Here is a 20,723-nt window from a genome sequence, read left to right on the forward strand (position 1 = left end):
CCCTGAACCCTGCCCACCGCCTGGGTCAGAAGCAGTGTCGCAGGACACAGTACATCCACAGCAAGGCCGCTTCATTTAATCGGCGACCCCCCCTCTCCGTCCCCCTTTGCATATAAGGAGGCGGACGGGGAGAAATCCCTTCGGGCTGCGTCCCAATTTACTCATACTACCCCACCCCCACCCCCGCCTATTCCTCCTCATGTCGTCACAACATCATCATATACAAACCATTCTCCACTCACCTCTGTCTTCCGTCCTCTCCCTTCCTTCCTCAACAGACATTCCCCTCTTCCCCAAAAAAGCCCCCTTCACCCCATCCATCCACTCATCCTAGGACGTCCCCTCATGTTCACTCCCTCATCTGCCTTTCATACCTCTTTTACTAGTCTTTCGTCACTCATTCTTTCCATGTGTCCAAACCATCCTAATATTCTTTCATCAACCCTCTCTCCCAAAAGTTTCACCCCTGTTCTCCTCTCACCTCCTCTTCTCACTCTATCTAGCCTAGTAACCCCCACCATATTCTCAGACACTTCATCTCAAACCACATTTAAACTCCTTCTCTCTTCTTCTCTTATGTTCCAGTTTCTGCCCATACAGTGCTGTTGGCACAATCACTCCTTCATACAGTCTCCTCTTCGCATCCATTCCCAAATGTCTATTTCTCATTACACTCTTTTAAACAAAGGCATTTACTCGCTTCTCTCAATCTACATTCTACCTCCACCTTCACTCCACCTTTTCCTGCTTACACTTGCACCCAAGTATCTAAAAACTATCCACTTCCTCCAGCGCTCTCCCTTAATGTTCACTTCCAGTCTGCTGCCACTTTCACCCCTTGTACATCTCATCACACATCTAATTCTTTAGTAGTTCATGCGGAAAAATTCGATCATTTACCAAACTGGAGAGAAGCTGAAGTGCTACATAAAGGATTTAATAAATTCACTAGAAGGAATTGTTGGATCAGCATATATTTCTACTACTAATTCATCGAATCATCGAGGAGGGTTTATCAATTTAGCTAAAGAAACTAGTATTTTAATTCTAAAACACGCCAGAAAAACGACCTTTCCCAAGTGTCCGAAAAGATAATTAGATTTAGTACATAAACTCCAATTGCCAGTTCTACAAAACACTTTTCTGAAGAAGTTCTACGCGAACGAAACGTTAGAGTGTATAGGGTTCCGAGCCTTCCCCTGTATATATGTTCTCCATCATCCAAATAATATATATATATATATATATATATATATATATATATATATTTATATATATATATTTTTATTTTTTTTTTTTTTTTTTTTTTTTTTTTTTTTCGTTATGGGCAACTTTATCCCATATAGTGTTTTCTCGATATAAAAACATTTTCTTTTTCTGGGAATGGTCGATGGAACACATAATCTAGATTATGTTCTCAAAAAATAAAAATAAAAATGAAGTAAAACAAAATAAAAATATGTAAACAAGTAAATAAAAAAAGTTTTGGCATCGTTCACTCCTTTTCGGTACGCATACGAGATTGATATTGCCCGCCATGTGAGCTTTCCTCCCGAAAATAATAAACAAATCATAATTTTTTCTATTGTCTCAAACCAGTCATGTAGCACAACTAAACGCTAAAATATAAACAATACAGCAAACAATGAGAATAACAGAAAAAATAAGGAAAATATAATTCCGTTGGGTCTCCTGAAACTCCATCACAAAACGATATTCAAACTATTTTCGATATCACTATTGATCGCGTTTTGTTAACAAGCATTATCTTTTCATTTAACAAGCATTATCTCTCCTACTTGGAATAGAACTATTAAAATATTGCACTTCGTTCTATAATATACGTTACATTTGTAAATCAAATTAAATCAATTTACCTAAATAATATCTATCGGGAAAATTATAGACCCAAGATCTTGCCATTCAAGTACGGAGGGAAAAGCGACATGACGTCACAGATTCTTTTGGCTCACGCGCGCGTGCGTGCGTGTGTGTGTGAAAGAAGAGAGAGAGAGAGAGAGAGAGAGAGAGAGAGAGAGAGAGAGAGAGAGAGAGAGAGAGAGAGAAAGAGAGAGGGGGAGAGAGGAGGAGGAGGGGGAGTGAGAGGGAGAGAGGGAGGAGGGAAAGGGGAAGAGAGATTGATATAGATAGATAGATAGATAGAGAGAGAGAGAGAGAGTGAGAGAGAGAGAGAGGAGAGAGAGAGAGGAGAGAGAGAGAGAGAGGGGGGGGGGGGAGTGAGAGGGAGAGAGGGAGGAGGGAAAGGGAGAGGGAGAGGGGAAGAGAGATTGATATAGATAGATAGATAGATAGATAGAGAGAGAGAGAGAGAGAGAGAGAGAGAGAGAGAGAGAGAGAGAGGAGAGGAGAGAGAGAGAGGAGAGAGAGAGAGAGAGAGAGAGAGAGAGGGGGGGGAGAGGGAGAGAGACAAAGAGAGGGGGAAGGGAGACGGAGGGAGGGAAGGAGGGAGGGAGGGAGGCAGAGGGTGAAAGATCATAACATAACATAACATAAATAAAATAATAATAATAATAATAATAATAATAATAATAAATAAAAACAAATAAAAACAAATAAATAGATATATGGCAAATGGCTCATAACCACCGGATAGAGACAGCTACTGATAGGCAACGGCTCCTGCCCAGTTTCTTCGTACCGCCAATACGCTTTTCAGAGACGACACGACGTAGCCACTCTGCCTTTGGGACAATGGCTGTGTAAATCTTACCCGCTTGACGCAGCATCCACAGGATGCCCGGCCTAGTGTCGTATCATGTTACAATTTCGTCTCTGAACCCATCCCAGTATCTCGACATTAATTGAAGTTCTTCTTAAAGTGGCGGAAAGCTAGGCATTTCTCGCTGGCATGCTACTTGCTTTTGATACTTCGTTTGAGTAGAAACGACTTCGGTTACGATATTTTGTTCTTCAAACTTCCAAGTGTCAAATTACTCCTGATGAATGACAAATCAGGAGAAGTTAAACCTAAAATATGAATGTTAGACACATTGCTGAGATGTCCTTACAGAAGTCAATATTGTAACCGAAGTCGTTCTATTCAAACGAAGTAGCAAAAGCACGTAGCATGCTAGCCTAGTGTGCCGCCACCTTCAGGCGTATGCATCCACAACGAAATGTCGGTAGCTTTCATATACACGTAACAGAAAAAATGGGCTAATAATACACACACAAGCATACTCAGATATCTGCGTTCTTCTAATCCTATAAATTTACAAAATTCGAGCTAACCATAACGGTCGCGCACGCGCACGTCGACACGATTTTCCAAACAGAACAACTAAATGTTATCACGAATAACCACCGGAGTTGTAATAATGCCAAACCATAACAAATAAAAAGAACCAAATTATAATTATCTTGTTATGTATTTCATTCTATTTCATCTTATTTTATTTATTCATTTTCAAAATATTCGTCATTTCTCGCAAATGCGAGGAGGAAGCTGGCTCGTCTGTCTTCCACCTCTCACGCCTCACTTTCATTTGTCCCATTCCCAGCTTTTTGCTTTCAGCCACGAAAATACTACACCACATTACTCCTCCAGCCGCCCTCACATGAAAGAGATCGTCACCTTACAAAAGTTCTTTGCCTTTTTTCAATAATGGCCCAAAATTATGTCCCTTATTAGTGCGACATATATCCACACACCATATAAAAATCAATAACCACCTACATTTGTATTACGAAAAAACACAAAAAATTAAATCACCTGAGCAGTTTCAATTCACTACATGAAAACATACCTTCATTTGCATAAGTGAATCACAACAGTTATGATGATAACAAATCTCGAGTTATTCGCTTGACATCCTGACCCACTCAATTTTTCCTCTGCTTCTAATCCCTTTCACTTTCATCACAAAATATTAATCCAATAAACCTACCCTTGCCCCTCTCAACACAGTTACATCCATGATCAATCATACTTTGAGCATCTCTACAGTAATATTTCTCTGTAGACTTTATCATTTTTCCTTCTTTTTTTATCATGTGCCATCAACAACCAAATACAAATCAATCTCGGTCTGTTATCATCCACCTAAGGCATTCCATAACGGCAATCACCTCCTTATTGAACCTATTCCTCCTATCTCCCTTTTTTCAAAAGATTTACTGCTCTCACTCAGATCCAACCAAAAGCGCTCGTTTCTTTCTATAATACCTGCAGTGTAAATGCTATTACAACCACCAGTTTCATACAACCCATTCTCATCTTCACATCTTTCTTTCAGTGTGCTCAAAGACCCAATTCCACTCACCCTTACAAAAGAGTACAATTATACCTCCTATAGCCCTAACCCTTAACAATGTGTTCAAACTTTCTTTATTCTTTTTTTTTTTCCAAAAGAGACCTGGGGAAACAATTTTTATAAATCATTGTTAACCCATGAGCCTTGTCCTTCTGTAAATAGTAACTCTAATGCACTGGGAACCTATCTGTAGGTTCTCCTTTGATCTTCCTGCATCTATTTCATATTTACTGATCACTAATACTGTTCAATCGTTTTACACAAGATTTTCCATTGCACACCCAGAGCACATCAAAGCCCTCACATATGCAGATGACACAGCACAGCAACTACAAGCTACCAGTCAAAAACTTTCAAACATATCTCAAAGTCCTACAATAATGGTTGACACAAAACAGACTGTCAACATCTCTAGAAATCTTTAGTAACATTTACCCTCAAGTACCAGTGACAAGTACTTACTTCAGGTGTTCCTAAAACTGGACAACATAGAGGATCATCTCCCCCATTTTTCAAAAACCCATTGACCTGTTCACCTTTATCTGGATTGAGAGGTTGACACTCCATCCCTAGGTTGGACCCATGATCTCTCTCAATCAACATCAATTGTCTTCCTTCCACCACTTAACATATGAACAGCTCTCTGCTGGTGACTGGTCCCTCCTCTTATTACTTTCAGCCAGTGACTAATAAACTATCCATGTACCAAGGGCTTTTTCCCCTTTATAAGGGAGGTAGCTGAGTCAAAAGGCATGTACCCACTCCCATCCACCACTGTTTTCTCCCTCTCATCTTAGCCGCTCATGGATGACAGGTCATACGAGGGTCGTTCCAAAAGTAATGCCTCCTATTTTTCTATTCCGCCTGAAGGGATCCAAGGGGATTGCAAATTGCATTGTTATGATGACTGAACTTATGCACTCATGACCTGAAAGTTTCATCTCTCTGTTGCAGATATTGATGGTGTGACACTCTAAGAAAGCAATCCCTGTCATGAACGTGCGTCTGAAGCAGAGATGCATCATTGAATTCCTCCATGCAGAAAAAATTTAACCAATCAACATTCACCGGTGCCTGGTAAATGTTTACAAACCCGATGCAGTTGATGTCAGCACAGTTAGGAGATGGGTTCATCGATTTCAGAGTGGCAATAGAGATGTGAGTGACAAAGTGCGCTCCAGACACCCATGTACAGCCACCACCCCGGAAAACCAAATGTGCCTCGATCAACTCATCCAGGCTGATCGGCAGATAACGGTGAATGACGTGTGTAGAGTTGGATGTGGGTGTCAGTGCACTGGAAACAATGTTGTCATCCCTAGGATACAGCAAAGTGTGTGCTAGGTGGGTTCCACGAATGCTTACGCAGGACCAAAAGGGCCACCGACGGGATGTCTGTCAGAGAGATAAACAGGCTCGCAATAAAAGCCCGTGGGAATCTTATTCCCAAATTTAATAGAATAGATGTCTGTCAGGACTTGTTGGATTGGTACCAAACCATAGGTGACGTATTCTTGGACCGCATAATCACTGGTGACGAGACGTGGTGTCACCACAACGAGCCGGAGTCCAAACGGCAGCTGATGGAATGGCACCACTCACACTCCTCAGCAAAGAAGTTCAAGATGCAGACATCTGCAGACAAAGTGATGTGCACCGTCCTTTGGGACAGGAAGGGCATCATCCTCCCGGATTTCTTGGAACCAGGGGCAACTGTCAACTTTGACCATTACATTGAAACGTTGACCAAGCTGAAGGCCCAGATTACCCATGTAAGGCCAGAGAAAAGGGAAACATTTTGTTTGCAACACAACAATGCTAGGCCACACACAAGTTTGAAGACCACAGAATGTGTGACAAAGTTCGGCTAGACGGTGCTGTCTCACCCACTGTACAGTCCCAACCTGGCACTGTCAGACTTCCACTTGTTTGGACCTCTGAGGGACGCATTACATGAGCAGCATTTCCCCAACAACAACGCCGTAATCACAGCCGTGAAAAAATTGACCGCCTCGGCAGGCGCTGACTTTTACGACTGAGGCATCATGGCTCTTGTTCATTGCTGGCAAGTGCATTGAGAATGGTGGTGACTACGTAGAAAAATAAATTCTGGAGCACAAAAGGTCGCTCATTTTAATGGTGCCACTCCCTTCTTCATAGCTCTTCAACTTTTTGAGGTAAAAAATAGGAGGCATTACTTTTGGAACGACCCTCGTACCTGTATACTACCCACTGCCCTGGTCCAGAGGCAATGTAGCAAGACACAGTACACCCACAGCAAGGCCACTTCACTCAGCAACCCCCTTTCTCTGTCTCCTCTTGTGGAAAATAGAGAAGACAGGCACCAATATGTGAAGCTTGCTCAGCTGACTTTTCTTTTTTCTCTGATGCAATTCAACTAACTGTAAAAATTACATGTAAGTTCCCCCATTTCTTTACTTATTGTGCAATAGTATGAAAAGGTGCATTTCAAGCATAAGAGGAGAGGTAGCCATACCTGTTGACACGATAAATATATGAAAGAAGAAGACTGAAGAAAGAAACTGACCAAAGATTAATGGAAGGAGAGAAGATAAATCTGTGTGGAGAATAAAATGTGCCATGGAACCAATAAAAAAGAATATATGCGGCAACAGTTATGCTGACATGTATAGGAATGTATCCTGGGTAATAAATCCAAGAGAAATAAGTCATATGGACGCAGTGGAAATGTAATGCTTGGGGGCTAATGTATGGATTTGTATTTCCTAACCAACCATTCCATCCTTGCAGATAATATTTCTAAATTCCATACATGGGTTGTCAGTCTTGGGGATTTCAGTGACAAACCTATGCAGCATACTCTTATGACTGCAGAGTATTAGTTTTTCCCTGGTGATAACTTGCATGTCTGTCCTTGAGAGCAATACTATAATGAAGTACAGTCACAGAGATGGTAATGAGGGTAGAAGTAAGGACAGACATTAAAGTTACACATATGTATGTATAACTTGCATGTCTATCTTTGAGGACAATACTGTGATGAAGTACAGTCATAGAGATGGTAAAGAGGGTAGAAGTAAGGAGTAGTAGTACAGATCCCACTTGTGGAAGCATAGTTTAGTGTCGTTCTTACGAGTTGCTTATACTCGAGTTTTTTCAACTCCCTCAAATCTGTGCTAGCTATTATTCTAAGTATGCTAAGTTTCATATTTGCTTTCCCTACAAGATGTAAGTTGCACTATGGTAATGGGAATGCATTATGCAACCATACAGTTCTCTTAACCATTTATACCAGTGTACAGAAAGAGCCAAGATAAGAGCGAGGGAGAGGGGTGAATGGGAGTGGAGTATGTGGGGATGGAATGGGTGAGGGTGGATTTTATGCCTTTGCTTTTTGGTTATCTCCCTTGTAAGGGGGGGAAAATGTCTTTGGTACATGTATGTATGTGTGCAAGTGCATACCAGTGTATTGTTAAAGGTAAAACTACAGCTCCATTCAAAATACCACACACTTCTGAATCATTCGTCCTAATAGACAAAACTCTCATCTGTCTGATCAGAGAAGCAGACCTCTTGATTTCAGCACCTAGTTTGAAATATTACGATTACATGCCACAGGTACTCACCTCTGGAGAGTCCGAGTAATGCATAGGAGTCGCTATGCAGGAAATAAAAGTGTTGGTTGCCTTCAAGGAGAACCCGGTAATGTTGATACTGTTCATCCCATACCAGGAGTACAGCATCACCCTGCTGGCAGGTCTTAATGCTGATCTTTCCTCTTTCTAATAAGGATGTGGCACTCTGGGACTGAAAAAAGTAAACATGAACATGATAAAAACTTCATAAAAGCATCAGGTATTTTCTGAACACAATGTTGAGGTGCTATCAACTTACTAGACTTTTGTTTTGATACAAAGAAGTAAATGAAGAAGTAAATGATAGTGTGGCCCATAATCACAGAAACACAACTTGCTATGAGCAAGCTTTTAACACTATCCTATCTATCTATTTATCTATTGCTGGCCGAATGGGCTAGGGCATCACTACTTGTGGCAAAGGTTGAGATGAAGACGATTCGAATCCTGCTCGGGGCAAGTTGAACTAAGGGCACGGTTCATTTCATTCCATGCTACAAAGTCCACTGTCAGGGGCACTGTCCTAGCCTCCCAATAGGGGGAGAGTTTGTGATGTTAAACCAACTCATCATCATCATCTACATAAATACCAATGATATGGTTTAACAACACAAACTCCCCCTATCGGAAGGCTAGGGCGGTGCCCTTCACAGAGGACTTTGTAGCGAGGAATTTAATGAACCATGCCCTTGGTTCAACTTCACCGGTGGCAGGATTCGAACTGCCATCCCATCGACCTTTGCCACAAGTAACAACACAGAAGCAGCCAAGGCACACGCCCAATGCCACCCATCCCACTCCTAACTTTCACCCATTTCCTTTTCATCTCAGCTCTGGATGAAGAGTATACTAACACAACAGACCTATGGGCAACACCTGGCTATAGGGACTGAAACTATACCTAAACTCTTCCAGATCAATAGTGTTCTCGATACTTCTGTTCTGGTTAGCATTGGGAGATTTAAAGCAAAACTATATGTATACAATATTAAGTGATAAATTACAAAAACTTTCACAACACACTATTCATGACCCTGAACCACACCAGGACACTCAAAAGTAAATCCTACCTCTACAATATAATACAAAAATGTCAATAACATGCATAATCCCTTCAGCATAGTAAACCTTCTAATTTTGTTTTGACTCTCAACATGATTCTATTCAGCTTAGGGTCAGACTTGGGTATAAATGATATCTGAGCCTCAGCTGAGCAATATCTTTGGCATTACATACATATAGCAAAGGCTTTTTCCCCTCCTTATAAGGGCGGTAGCCAAAAAGCAAAGGCATAAAAACCACTCCCACCTATTCCATCCCTAAATACTCCACTCCCCTACACACTCTTCCCTCCCTCTTATCTTGGCACCTCCTGGATGACAGATCATCCATGCATCCCGTCCATTGCCTTGGGTCAGTGGGCATTAGCTATGAATATCTAGATATGTTACCTAGCTGAAGGAATTAACCCACCATCTACTAAGTATGGTGAAGCTCTTCTACTCACAAGTTTTTCTCTTAATTCCTGATTTTCCTGTTGAAGTTTTCTGACGGTTTCTGGACTGGTGGCAGCAATGGATCCTCCGCTACCCGCAAGTGCGCTCGGACTTGCCATGGAGAAGGAAGAGTTCAGGTCGTGCATCTTCTCGGTGGTGAAGCTCAGCCTCTTCGCTTTAACCACTTCTGCTTCTAGTCGATGTATTTCTTGCAAATGCGCTTCGCATTTTTCCTGAAATCGAATACAGTATTAAAATTTTCTCAGTTATTCAAACTAACAGTAACTGTGAGAAAGTATACAATAATACATACAAAAGCGTCTTTTTCACTTCTAGTTCACTTCATCTACTTCTCCTTTCAACACACTTTTTGCTACAATCCACTTAATGCAGAACAAAAAAAATCTACCCCTATAACACATATACATAATCAAGTAAATGTACCTTAAGTAACCTATTCTCACTAAGCATTTGGTCCGTCATCTCTCCGCCGCTCATTCTCTTCTTCTTTTCGCTCTCTTCCGTCAACAAACTGACTCTAAGGCGAAGGTCTTCAATAACTTTTTCTTTGCCTTGAATCACAGACTGGATGGCCTCGTTAAACACAACCTTTAATAAGAATTAAAAAATATATATAGATTAGAATTACAATCTTACCGCATCAATTTTTCCATTCACAGAAATTTTCAATAATAATTCAAACTTACTTGATTTTCTGCCTCTATTCTTCTTCTTTCTTCTTTTCTTCTCTCTTCATTCTTTTTATGTTCCTCCTCAAGAGCGAATCTGTGTTGTTCTTCTAAGGCCTTTCGTATTTCCTCAACAGCGGTCACCTTCTCCTGCTCAAGTTCTTCCCTCATTCGGGTTAGGGCTGCTTCGTGACAGGTGGCTTCAATAAGGTCACCCCTCTGGATGACCAAAAATGTGAAATTAATGCTTTTAAAAGTGAAAATCCATTTGGACAAATACTTCCATCTGTCGTCCTCGGATTCGAACCAAGGCTCGCGAGAATATGATGCCGACACTCTACCACTGGGTTGTCTAAAATTCTTCAACCTGGGAATGAATCTACTCACGAGGAATTAAGTTGACTGCTAACTGCTGTCCATACTTAGTTTTTCACGCAGAACTAACGACACCTGTAGCTTCGAGGTTAACCACTTCAGTACGGGACTTAATTCTCGTGGGCTGCAGCCAATGCCAGCCGTACGACGTGTCGTAATAATACTCGCATCATAAAATATAGTCACGGCTTATATCGATCATTCGCTCTTTCACCCGTGAATTTTGAAAACCACAGAGAATGGGATTTAGAGCAGATTAGGGAGAATGTAAAAACACAGGGGTGACTACAATAAATATAATCAAGACGCCGATATGGCAGCATCGCGAATCCACTTGCTCCTCATGACGCCTACGTGTGCGGCACCGTATGGAAGGGGTTAAGCTGGTTGCATGTCACAAGGTGCATAAACATGGCAAAGAGAACATGGACTGGAAGTGAAGAGTTTATTCCTGATGTTTCATCTATTGACTTTCTCAAAGGAATGAGCATACTGGATTGTGCAGTTTATATACACATTTGGTGGCTCAAGGGGATATACGAGCGTAGCCAATCAGAACACAGTTCTACACTCGTATACCCCCTTGAGCCACGAAGTGTGTATATAAACTCTGCATGATCCAGTATGCTCATTCATTTGAGAAAGTCAATAGACAAAACGTCAGGAATGAAGGCTTCACTTCCAGTCCATGTTTCATTTGCCGTGTTTATGCAGCTTTTAAGAGTTCCCAATACATGATGATAAAATCATAATCTAATAGTCTTACAAAGGATTACAAAGGTGGAGCATGCTGAGAGGAGACCTTTTGGTCCATATCTAGGTCGAATGCGAAAAAAAAAATCATAATGATAAATAAATGAATAAATAAAAACTATAATAATGTAAATAATAAATAAAATACATAAATAAATGCATAGGTGTAGTTAGATCATAAACAAACAGGTCCCTAAACACTCACATTCAACCTACCACCATCATTCTCTTTACATCTCATTTTATACACTGATAATTTACAAATCACATAAAACATTAATTGATACAGTTTAACAACGTGAAACTACCCACACTAGGAGGCAAGGAATGTACCCCTCACTTTGTGGCATGGAATCTAATGAACCATGCCTTTGATCCAACTCACTGGCAGGAGGGTTTGAACTGCCATCACCACAACATACATATATATACATATACCAAGGCTTTTTCCCCCTTACAAGGGGGGTAGCCAAAAAGAAAAAGGCATAAAATCATTCCCACCCATTCCATCCCTGAATACACTCCACACCCCTCCACCCTCCCTCTTATCTTAGCACCTCCTGAATCACCACAACATACTAATAAAAAAAAAGAGAGAAAAGAAAAGAAAAGAAAAGAGAGAGAGAGAGAGAGAGAGAGAGAGAGAGAGAGAGAGAGAGAGAGAGAGAGAGAGAGAGAGAGAGAGAGAGAGAGAGAGAGAGAGAGAGAGAGAAAGATAGAGAGAGAAAGATAGAGATACAGAGATAGAGAGAGAGAGAGAGAGAGAGTTCAACTACTATCATCTAAGCCTCTCCCAGCAGAAGTCACTCTGCAAAATATGAATGGTTCTTTCTCTACACCAGCATTATCTTCAAACTTCTTAGTCTAGCTTACCAAACGTTTACCTTACCTCGTATCGTTCTAGCGATGTTTCCGAGGGCGATTTATCCATACTGGCTGTGGTCATCATCCTAAAACGTGATCTGAGACCTTCAAGTTCCATTTTGTACTGTTGTTTCACTCTCTCAAGAGCTAATTCTTGTTCAGACTGACATCGGCTTTCCTAAAAACAGGACGTAATTGGATTTAAGAAAATTACAGGGCAGGTGTACAGTTCAAGATCATGTATGTACGGGGAGGGGGGTAGGGGTGGATGGGAGTGAAATGGGTGGGAGTAGGCACATGCCGTAGACTTGGCTACCTCTCTTATACGAGGGAAAAATTCTCAGTATATAGAGATGAAAAGGATGAGAAAATGGAATCAACACAACATGATACACATCAGAGAGTGAGAACAAAGCTGAGGAAAAAAATGTCATCCATGTTTCCGGGAGGGGTGCAGAACATGCATATAAATACACATGTACGTAAGTCACAACCTCCCTTGCAATGGGGGTTGCAACACCAAAGCACCCTCCCATATCAAATACCAGAGCTGGGCACATTCCTTGGTGCATTCTGCTTTAGTTTGGCCGCAGATAGCACTCCCAAACTATTAAAGCAATATAGGTGCCCGTATAGTATGTGGCCTACCTTCCTTCCAATTGGGGTGGCCACATCAAAGCACCCTCCCGCATCAAATACCAGAGCTGGACACATTTCTCAGTGCATTTCGCTTTAGTTTGGCCACGGTTAGCATTCCCAAACTACTAAAGCAATATAGGTGCCCGTATAGTATGCGGCCTACCTTTTGGATGTGGCCTACGAAATTTTTCTTTGGTATAGTATGTGGCCTACCAGACTTTTATTTCGGTATGAACCTGTCTCTTTAGCTTTAATAGTTTGGTAGCGCTAACCATGGCCAAACTAAAGCAGAATGCACCGAGGAACGCATTTAGGTATGCACTGAGGAATGCAGCCAACTCTGTCAAATACTAACCCCCTAAATTGGTTTTACTTTCTTCACTTTTCACCGGTTATTCCTCATAAGACCATAAGGTCTAGTGTAGGCCTTATGGTCTCTTGCAGTCTCCTTTATTCTTATGTTCTTATGTTTCTGTATGTCTAAACCACCTCAACACTTCCTGATATACTCTAATCTGATAACTTTCTTCCAACACTGTTTCTCTACCTAACCTCCAGATTTCTATCTGGAAGTATGATCATCATCCTATAATCTCACAAAAACTATAAATAGATAAATAAATAAATAAATAAATAAATAACCAAATAAATAAAAATAAGAAGCCTAAAATTGACACCTATTTTCTGTTTGTGCAAAAAAATTAAAACAAACTTTACTTCTCTAATTATAAATATGAATTGCTTACCATTGATTGAATCTGGACCTTTATCTCCTCTTCTTTTTCCGCTAACCACTGTTCTCGAACCTGTGCAATTTCTACCAAATGTTTTTCTGACAATTCATTCTTCTGTTTCTCCATCTCTTCTTTGAATTCAGATTCTAATCGACTTCTGATTCCTTCACATGCTGTCTGCAAGGCCATCTCCTTCTCATTTGCCATTCTAAAAAAAAAAAAGAAAGAAAAAAAATGTGGGTGTAAAAGTAATGGGTACAATGTAAGAGTATACAACAATACTCTTGCAAATATTAATTTCTTATCTGCTGAGGATGCATTTATCAATCTTTCTATATCTATATCAAAAGGTTTCTTACCCCCTAACAATGGGAGGTAACCAGCTACGACACGTACAAACCCCTACCCACCCCACATCCATCCAACACCTATTTTTTTCCCCCTTTTAAAAATCTCTTAGCTTTTTGTATTTGAAGGATCATCCCTATTACCCACCCACTGCCTGGGTCAGAAGCAATGCAGCATGACATACCACCTCCACAGTAGGTCCAAACAGCCAAAGCTGGTTTACACCCCCAACTTCATTTACATGGTGACCCACCCCCTCATCCCTTCATTTTTTAGAATAACTGTGTAAATTGTTGTACAAAAATAAACATACAAATGCATAAGTTAGTGAAATATAGAATTATAAAATATTCTGTCAATATACTATGGGCCTCTTTCCCCTTAGGAAGTATCCAGCCAAGACAATGAATGTTTTGACTTTTTTTTTTTTATATTTATCTATATATTTATAAAAAGAAAATATACAAAAAAATTTAAGGAAAGATATCAAAATATTCATTCTCTACATTGGCAAATCTTTAGTTAAAAGTACTGCTGAATATGAAAAAAAAAATAAAAGAAGATTGAATATGGTGCTATTACACATTAAATGCCAACTCACCTTTCAACAGCTTCTTGATGCTCCTGCAGCAACTTTTCTTTTAAGGCCTCCAATGCTTTCTTTTCCCTTTCTGTAAAGCTCACTTCAAGAATTTGAACAATTTTGTCCTTTTCTTCAAGAAAATGAGCTTCAAACTTGTCATGGAAGTTCTTTTCAAGCTCATCTCTGTGCCTTTTCACAGTCTCCAATGTATTTTCAACTTCAATCAATTTCTGGAAGGAAAAAAAATCCTTATCACAAAAAAATCAATGTATGAGCCCTTGTATCAACCGTACCCATCCCATGAAACTTGTACATACATACATATACCAAGGCTTTTTCCCCCTTCCAAGGGAGGTAGCCAAAAAGGGAAAGGCATAAAAACACTCCCACCCATTTCATCCCTAAATACACTCCACACCCCTCCCACCCTCCCTCTCATCTGAGCACCTCCTGGATGACGGGTCATCCCTGCACCCTGCCCACCGCCCTGGGTCAGAAGCAGTGTCGCAAGACACAGCACATCCACAGCAAGGCCGCTTCATTTAAACGGCGACCCCCCCTCTCCGTCCCGTCCCCCCTTGCAAATAAGGAGAGGACGGGGAGAAAATCCCTTCGGGCTGCGTCAAAATTTACTCACACATACTACCCCACCCCCCACCCCCCACCCCGCCCATTCCTCCTTGTAGTCCTAGAAAAACACTAAATCTAAAGTGCTTACCACCCATGTGCTACAGATTTACTGAATTGTTTTGTTAAAGTTTTGATTTCCTAAATTCACAGGTAAGGACATGAAAAGTCAGAATTCTTTGTTTCGTCAATATCCTTTCAAAGACTTATCTAAAATTCACTACACAACTTTTGTAATATAAACATGTCATTCCACATCACTGATATGGTAAATATATTAATGAAAATGAGTGAAAAATAAAATAAATTACCTGTTTCAATTCTCCAATCTCCTTGACATTGACACCATCATCTTTAGCCCACTGCTCCTTCAAAGCTTCCATCTCTAACTCGTGTTCCAAAGTCAGCCGTTTTATATCCTCTTCTTTTTCTTGTACCAACGTTCTTTTGGTTTCTTCAAATTCAGCTGAAAGGTGCTGTGTGAAAGAAAAACAGTACACTCAACAACAGTAAAGCAAAGATTCTTTCTTTTTTAATTGACAAACAATAGTGACAATACATTGCTCTCCCTCTTTGTGGTTACTAATAAATATATCATATAAGGTTTACTTAAAAGCAAACATTTAATCTGAAAAGATACATAAACCAGAAGAAAATAACTACAATGAAAAAATAAAAAGGTCTGCTACACAACATTCTACCAAGGAACTTCAGTTAATTACAAAAATCTATCACAAATAAACAACAGGTCAACTACAAAATTCTGCAAAGCTCATCTTATTAAAAAAATAACAAGTATCACTTCCTTAGAATTAAAAGAATAAAGATAAAGCCAATTAGATATGCCCATAGACCTTTTTCCCAATGATTCAATAGAAGTAAAGCAACTCCACTGTTCAATAAAGTCATAAGTTCTATAATTGCAATCTAGAAATATTTACTACGCAAAAAGCAGAGAAAATTATATTAATACATCATAACAAATTATTCTGTCAGGTCTTTCAAATTCTAACCTGTAGGTTCTCTGCTTGTCTGTGAAGCTGTTCTTGATATATTTCAATTTCTCTTTGGGCATCTGATAATTTATGAGCTTGTAGATCCATTCTACCCTGCATCTCCATTGTTAGCTGTTCCTGGTCCTCTTTCGCCTTACTAACAGCTTCACTTACTGCTAACGATTGGTCTGCTGATGTCTGCTGCTGTATCTATCATAATATATAAAATTTTAAAGCTATTCATATAAACACACAAGCAATTGAATTTTCTGTATAATACTACTGTTCATATGGTTCGGTAAAGCAATGATCAAAATTATCACATCAAGCATATTTGAATACATCAATATAACAGTGGCACTTCATGATAAATGTATTACAATATCCTGCATTTCTTACAAATTATCTGATATTTACCTTCAGTAGTACATCTAACAATCTTGATGACAATTCAGATATGTAGTTGACATACGAGGCACTATCATCTTGAACCTGCCAATAATAACCAAATACAGGTAATCCCACTCAATACTCCCATTCTACTCAACTAAACCAGTAACTTTCATAATTTCCAAAAATCTGATAAGGCAAATTGAGACTAAATTTCCTTTTTGAATACCTACCTTATCTCTTAAGGAAGAAAGCTCTGTTTTCAGACTAATCACTTCACCTTGGTAATCAATGTTGGTTAGTGCACTTAATCTGCTGCGTAATCTGTCCATCTCTTCCTTGTTTTCAGTTAAATCAGCCTTGGAAAATCAGAGATTTTTTTTATACTAAAGTTAACAAAAGAATTAAAGAGAATACTAATACTTAAGTTGAGGAGTTTATTTTTAAAGACATATGCAAAACAAGAATAGTATAACTGTCTCATAAACATCTATATACCAAGGGATTTTCCCCCTTATAAGTGACTAAACAGGTTAAACCCTTTAACAGTCAACTACCTTAACCAGAACATTAAATATTTTCTTTTGGCTTCTAGATTATTTCATCCAGTTTTAAGGAACCTCTCCTCACTGTAACGTTAACTATATCCTACACAGTATAATACTTTCTTGGGATACCAACACCATGAAAACCTTGTATGAATTTTTTTCACAAAACAAGTCAACCCTATTTCATTAAATCATCTTGTATTTCTGTGAAATCCTTCAACAAATTTCTTATAACTAAATTCATTTCACAGATCCCTGCATATATTCAAATCCCTGCATATATTCAAACCTAGATCCAATAAGCTTTCATAAGGGTCCTAAATATATAATTCTAATACCCCATAAATGTATAAAAAAGTAAAGTCAATAACACAACAGATAGCTCTGAATACCAACAAATTTAAAGCTTGAGTTTTATGCATAACAACAGGTTCTCTCACTAATGGCATGTCAGGTTGGCCCAATATGGGCTGTATTATAGCCTGTATAAGACAATTTTTAATGACCTATTCACAGAGCTCATGAAATTCAAAGAATAGATTCATAGGAACTGGTAAGAATCAGCTGAATCCCACCACTGATTCTACATCCACCCAAGGTCCCCTTCACCTCATCTATCTACCTTATTCTTGGTCTTCTGGTCTTCACTGCCCCTAGACATAAACCCAAAAAATGTAAACACTTCATTGATATACAAGAATTACACTAGTCTGCCTGTGCTCAGGTCACCATCCAGAACTAATATAACACTAACCCAAAACTGACCACGAGAAAGATACCTTACAGCCCATGTGTAGAAACCACACTGATGATACCCAATATGTCCTATTACATTGTCTAGCACTCACACAATAAGGACAGCAATACAAAGTTAATTCAATGAGTGATTTATGGACCACCTTGATGGATATGACCACATGTCTCTTACAAGAGAAAAGTAAGACTGCAGATTGAGTGATCATTAATATACATGCATATTCACACACAATGAAAAACTCCATAAACATACCTGTTTCTGCTATCTATATAAGGATATCTAAGTTATTTAGTAAATACATAAGCACAAATACAGCCACTCTAAAGATAAAACACAATATCTAATCAATATTATGGCATTCAACTCTTGTAGCATCAAAAACAAACTAAACAAGGCATCTCAGTGTAATCAATTTACTTCTACATACTCACATACTCTTGACAAATATTAACAATTATCACTTTATAGTGTTCAAAGAGCACAACAATGTCAACTATTTAGTATTCACTCACCAAATCCTCAACTTAACTAAACAAATTACTTACCTAAGAACATATACAATTTTGTACAAGCAGTCATAGACCTAAAATAAAACAAACTGTGCAGAAATATACAAGTGTACTTGCTACATAAACACAAGCAAAAAGTTAATACTTAAACATGCACACAAGTGCAGAGACCAAATTGGAGTTTTCATTGTAGTACTATGTTGCAAATACTGGAAATCATACCAAATGAACTTTGTTGGGGCAAAACTGAGTAATGCAATATTGCAAATGAATAATCACTTAATGCTCCCAGGAACTATTTTTCACACAGTGTATTGACTATTCAGTTCCACGCATACACAGCTTTTTCTTTAACAATACAGCAAATCTCAGTTTTGATTGCCCGCATTCTTATGATGAAAAGAGGTATCAAAATAGAAAAAGATTCATAGAAACCCAAGTGCTATCTATATACAAAAGAGACTCATTGGCCTTAAAAGGGAGGTAGCTAACCAGGGCATGCACCCAGCCTTCACTCATCCACCCATCCAACACCCATCTGTTTACCCTTTAACTCCTTGAGGATGAAGGGCCATCTCTGTCCCCATATCCACTGCCAGGGTCACAAGCAATGCAATAAGATGGCACCTCCACAGCAGGTGACCCTCCCTCTTTGACCATTTGTAATTACAGAAGACAAAGAAAAATCCTTTGAACCATGTCAATTTATCATCCATTCATAGTCACTCTCTATCTACACCTATCTCTTGCCCTCTCCCTCCCCTGCTCAACAGACATTCCCCTTTTACCCATGGCCCCCTTCACCCCATCCATCCATCCAATTCACTGTCTTCACTTCAAGTTCACTCTATCCACCTCTGCCTTAAAAAAAAAAATCTGCTAGCTTTTTTTACACTCATTCTTTCCATATACCCAAACCAACTCAGTATTCTTTGATCAATGCTATATGCCAGGTCCCATTCTAGCCCCACTCTCTGCCTCACTCTATCCCATATCCCCATCCATACTTCTTAAACACTTTATCTCAAACATATTTCAATTCCTCCTTTCTGCCTCCTCCAAATTCAAAGTCTCTTCCTGTCCAGTGTCATCAGCACAATAAACCCTTTATGTATCCATCCCTGAACACCTATTTCTCACGAAACTATTCATTCCCCATCCCCCTTAAGATATTTAGTTGCCTGTCCCACTCTACAGTTTATCTACAACCCCACTCCCCCATTCCTTGCTACATGTGACACTAACTAATTAGAAATATCCACTTCCTCTCACTTCTTTCCTTAAACACTAATCTCCAAATCACTGACACCCTCATCCATTGTACATCTCATCTTCTATTTTTACACACTTTTGCTTTTAACTTTCTCCCCTCACATACCCTCCCAAATCCCATTAATAGATACTTTAGCCTCTCCTCTGAGCCAGCCACAAGCACAATGTCATCAGCAAACAACAACTGGCTCACTTTCCATTTCCCTCCACTCTCACTAATCATTTCCAATCCCTTGTCCATCACCCTCACATTTATCTCCTGTACCACCCCAATCCATGTAAATGTTGAGCAACCATGGTGATACTACACAAATTTGGGGCAATCCCATCACCTCAAAACACTCACTCACCATTTCTAGCTCTAACACAAGTTCTACTTTGCATGTGAAAACTTTTAACTTCCCTCAACAACTTTCCTCCTTCCCATATATCTACAATAACTCCCACAATGTCATTCTATCAAGCCTTCTCCAGATCAATAAATGCCAAAAAAATCTTTACATTTTGCAGAAAAGTTCTCAAATATCTGTTTTACTACAAAAAGTCTGTCCCAATATCTTCTACCTTTCCTAAAATCAATTTACTCTTCCCCAATTACTCCCTTTATACCCCCTAATAAAACTCTAAATTAACTATTCCCCATATGTCTACCAACTACACTCAATAAACTGATCCCTCTGAAAAAACTACATTCATATTTGAACCCTTTTCTTTTGTGGAACAGAACTCTACAAGCACTTCTCTAGTCCTCTGTCACATTTCCCTCCCTTGGGCACATATCAAACAACCTCACCAGCAAATCCACTATAACAGCTCCTCTTTTCTTCAAACACTCTATAAAACACCCATCCAAACTGAGAAGTGGACAGAAATAAGGAATGACTTCATCCACAAGGAGGTAAGACTGATGAGACAACAAATGGACTTTGGATGGGTGTGGGTTAGATGAAGAGTGGATGTATGCTTTGACTTGGCCATCCTCCCTCGTAAGGAGGACGGGTCTTTTAATATAAACATGTATATTATATATATATATATATATATACATTATCATACTTTGTACAACATAATCTATTTCATTACATGTTCATACACGACATACTAGTAGAAATATACATAAAAGATGAAGAAGAAGGTGAGGAGCATACACCATGAGGCACACAGCTACAGCCAAAGCCAGCTTTGGCCTATGCACTCGGACTGTTGGGGCAGGTAAGAGTCACAGCAGGGAATGTGAGAGAACTGTGGGACTC

General features: G+C 39.4%; 1 protein-coding gene across 8 annotated transcripts in view; it reads right to left on the reverse strand.

The window, feature by feature from the left end:
- The window catches only part of Atg17 (autophagy-related 17), a 230,854-nt gene that overhangs the window by 183,591 nt on the left and 26,540 nt on the right, over positions 1–20,723 (reverse strand). For all 8 annotated transcript variants that reach the window (XM_076197684.1, XM_076197685.1, XM_076197687.1 and 5 more), the window contains exons 17-27: positions 16,618–16,743; positions 16,412–16,486; positions 16,013–16,204; positions 15,311–15,475; positions 14,391–14,602; positions 13,454–13,649; positions 12,094–12,246; positions 10,095–10,295; positions 9,832–9,996; positions 9,399–9,620; positions 7,883–8,063 (exon numbers count right to left, since the gene is read on the reverse strand). In XM_076197684.1, coding sequence (XP_076053799.1) covers positions 7,883–8,063; positions 9,399–9,620; positions 9,832–9,996; positions 10,095–10,295; positions 12,094–12,246; positions 13,454–13,649; positions 14,391–14,602; positions 15,311–15,475; positions 16,013–16,204; positions 16,412–16,486; positions 16,618–16,743 — 1,888 coding nt within the window. The remainder of the gene's footprint in view (positions 1–7,882; positions 8,064–9,398; positions 9,621–9,831; positions 9,997–10,094; positions 10,296–12,093; positions 12,247–13,453; positions 13,650–14,390; positions 14,603–15,310; positions 15,476–16,012; positions 16,205–16,411; positions 16,487–16,617; positions 16,744–20,723) is intronic.

The sequence above is a fragment of the Oratosquilla oratoria genome, chromosome 14, assembly GCF_046742065.1.
Source record: "Oratosquilla oratoria isolate Oo_2021 chromosome 14, ASM4674206v1, whole genome shotgun sequence".
NCBI lineage: Eukaryota > Metazoa > Arthropoda > Malacostraca > Stomatopoda > Squillidae > Oratosquilla > Oratosquilla oratoria.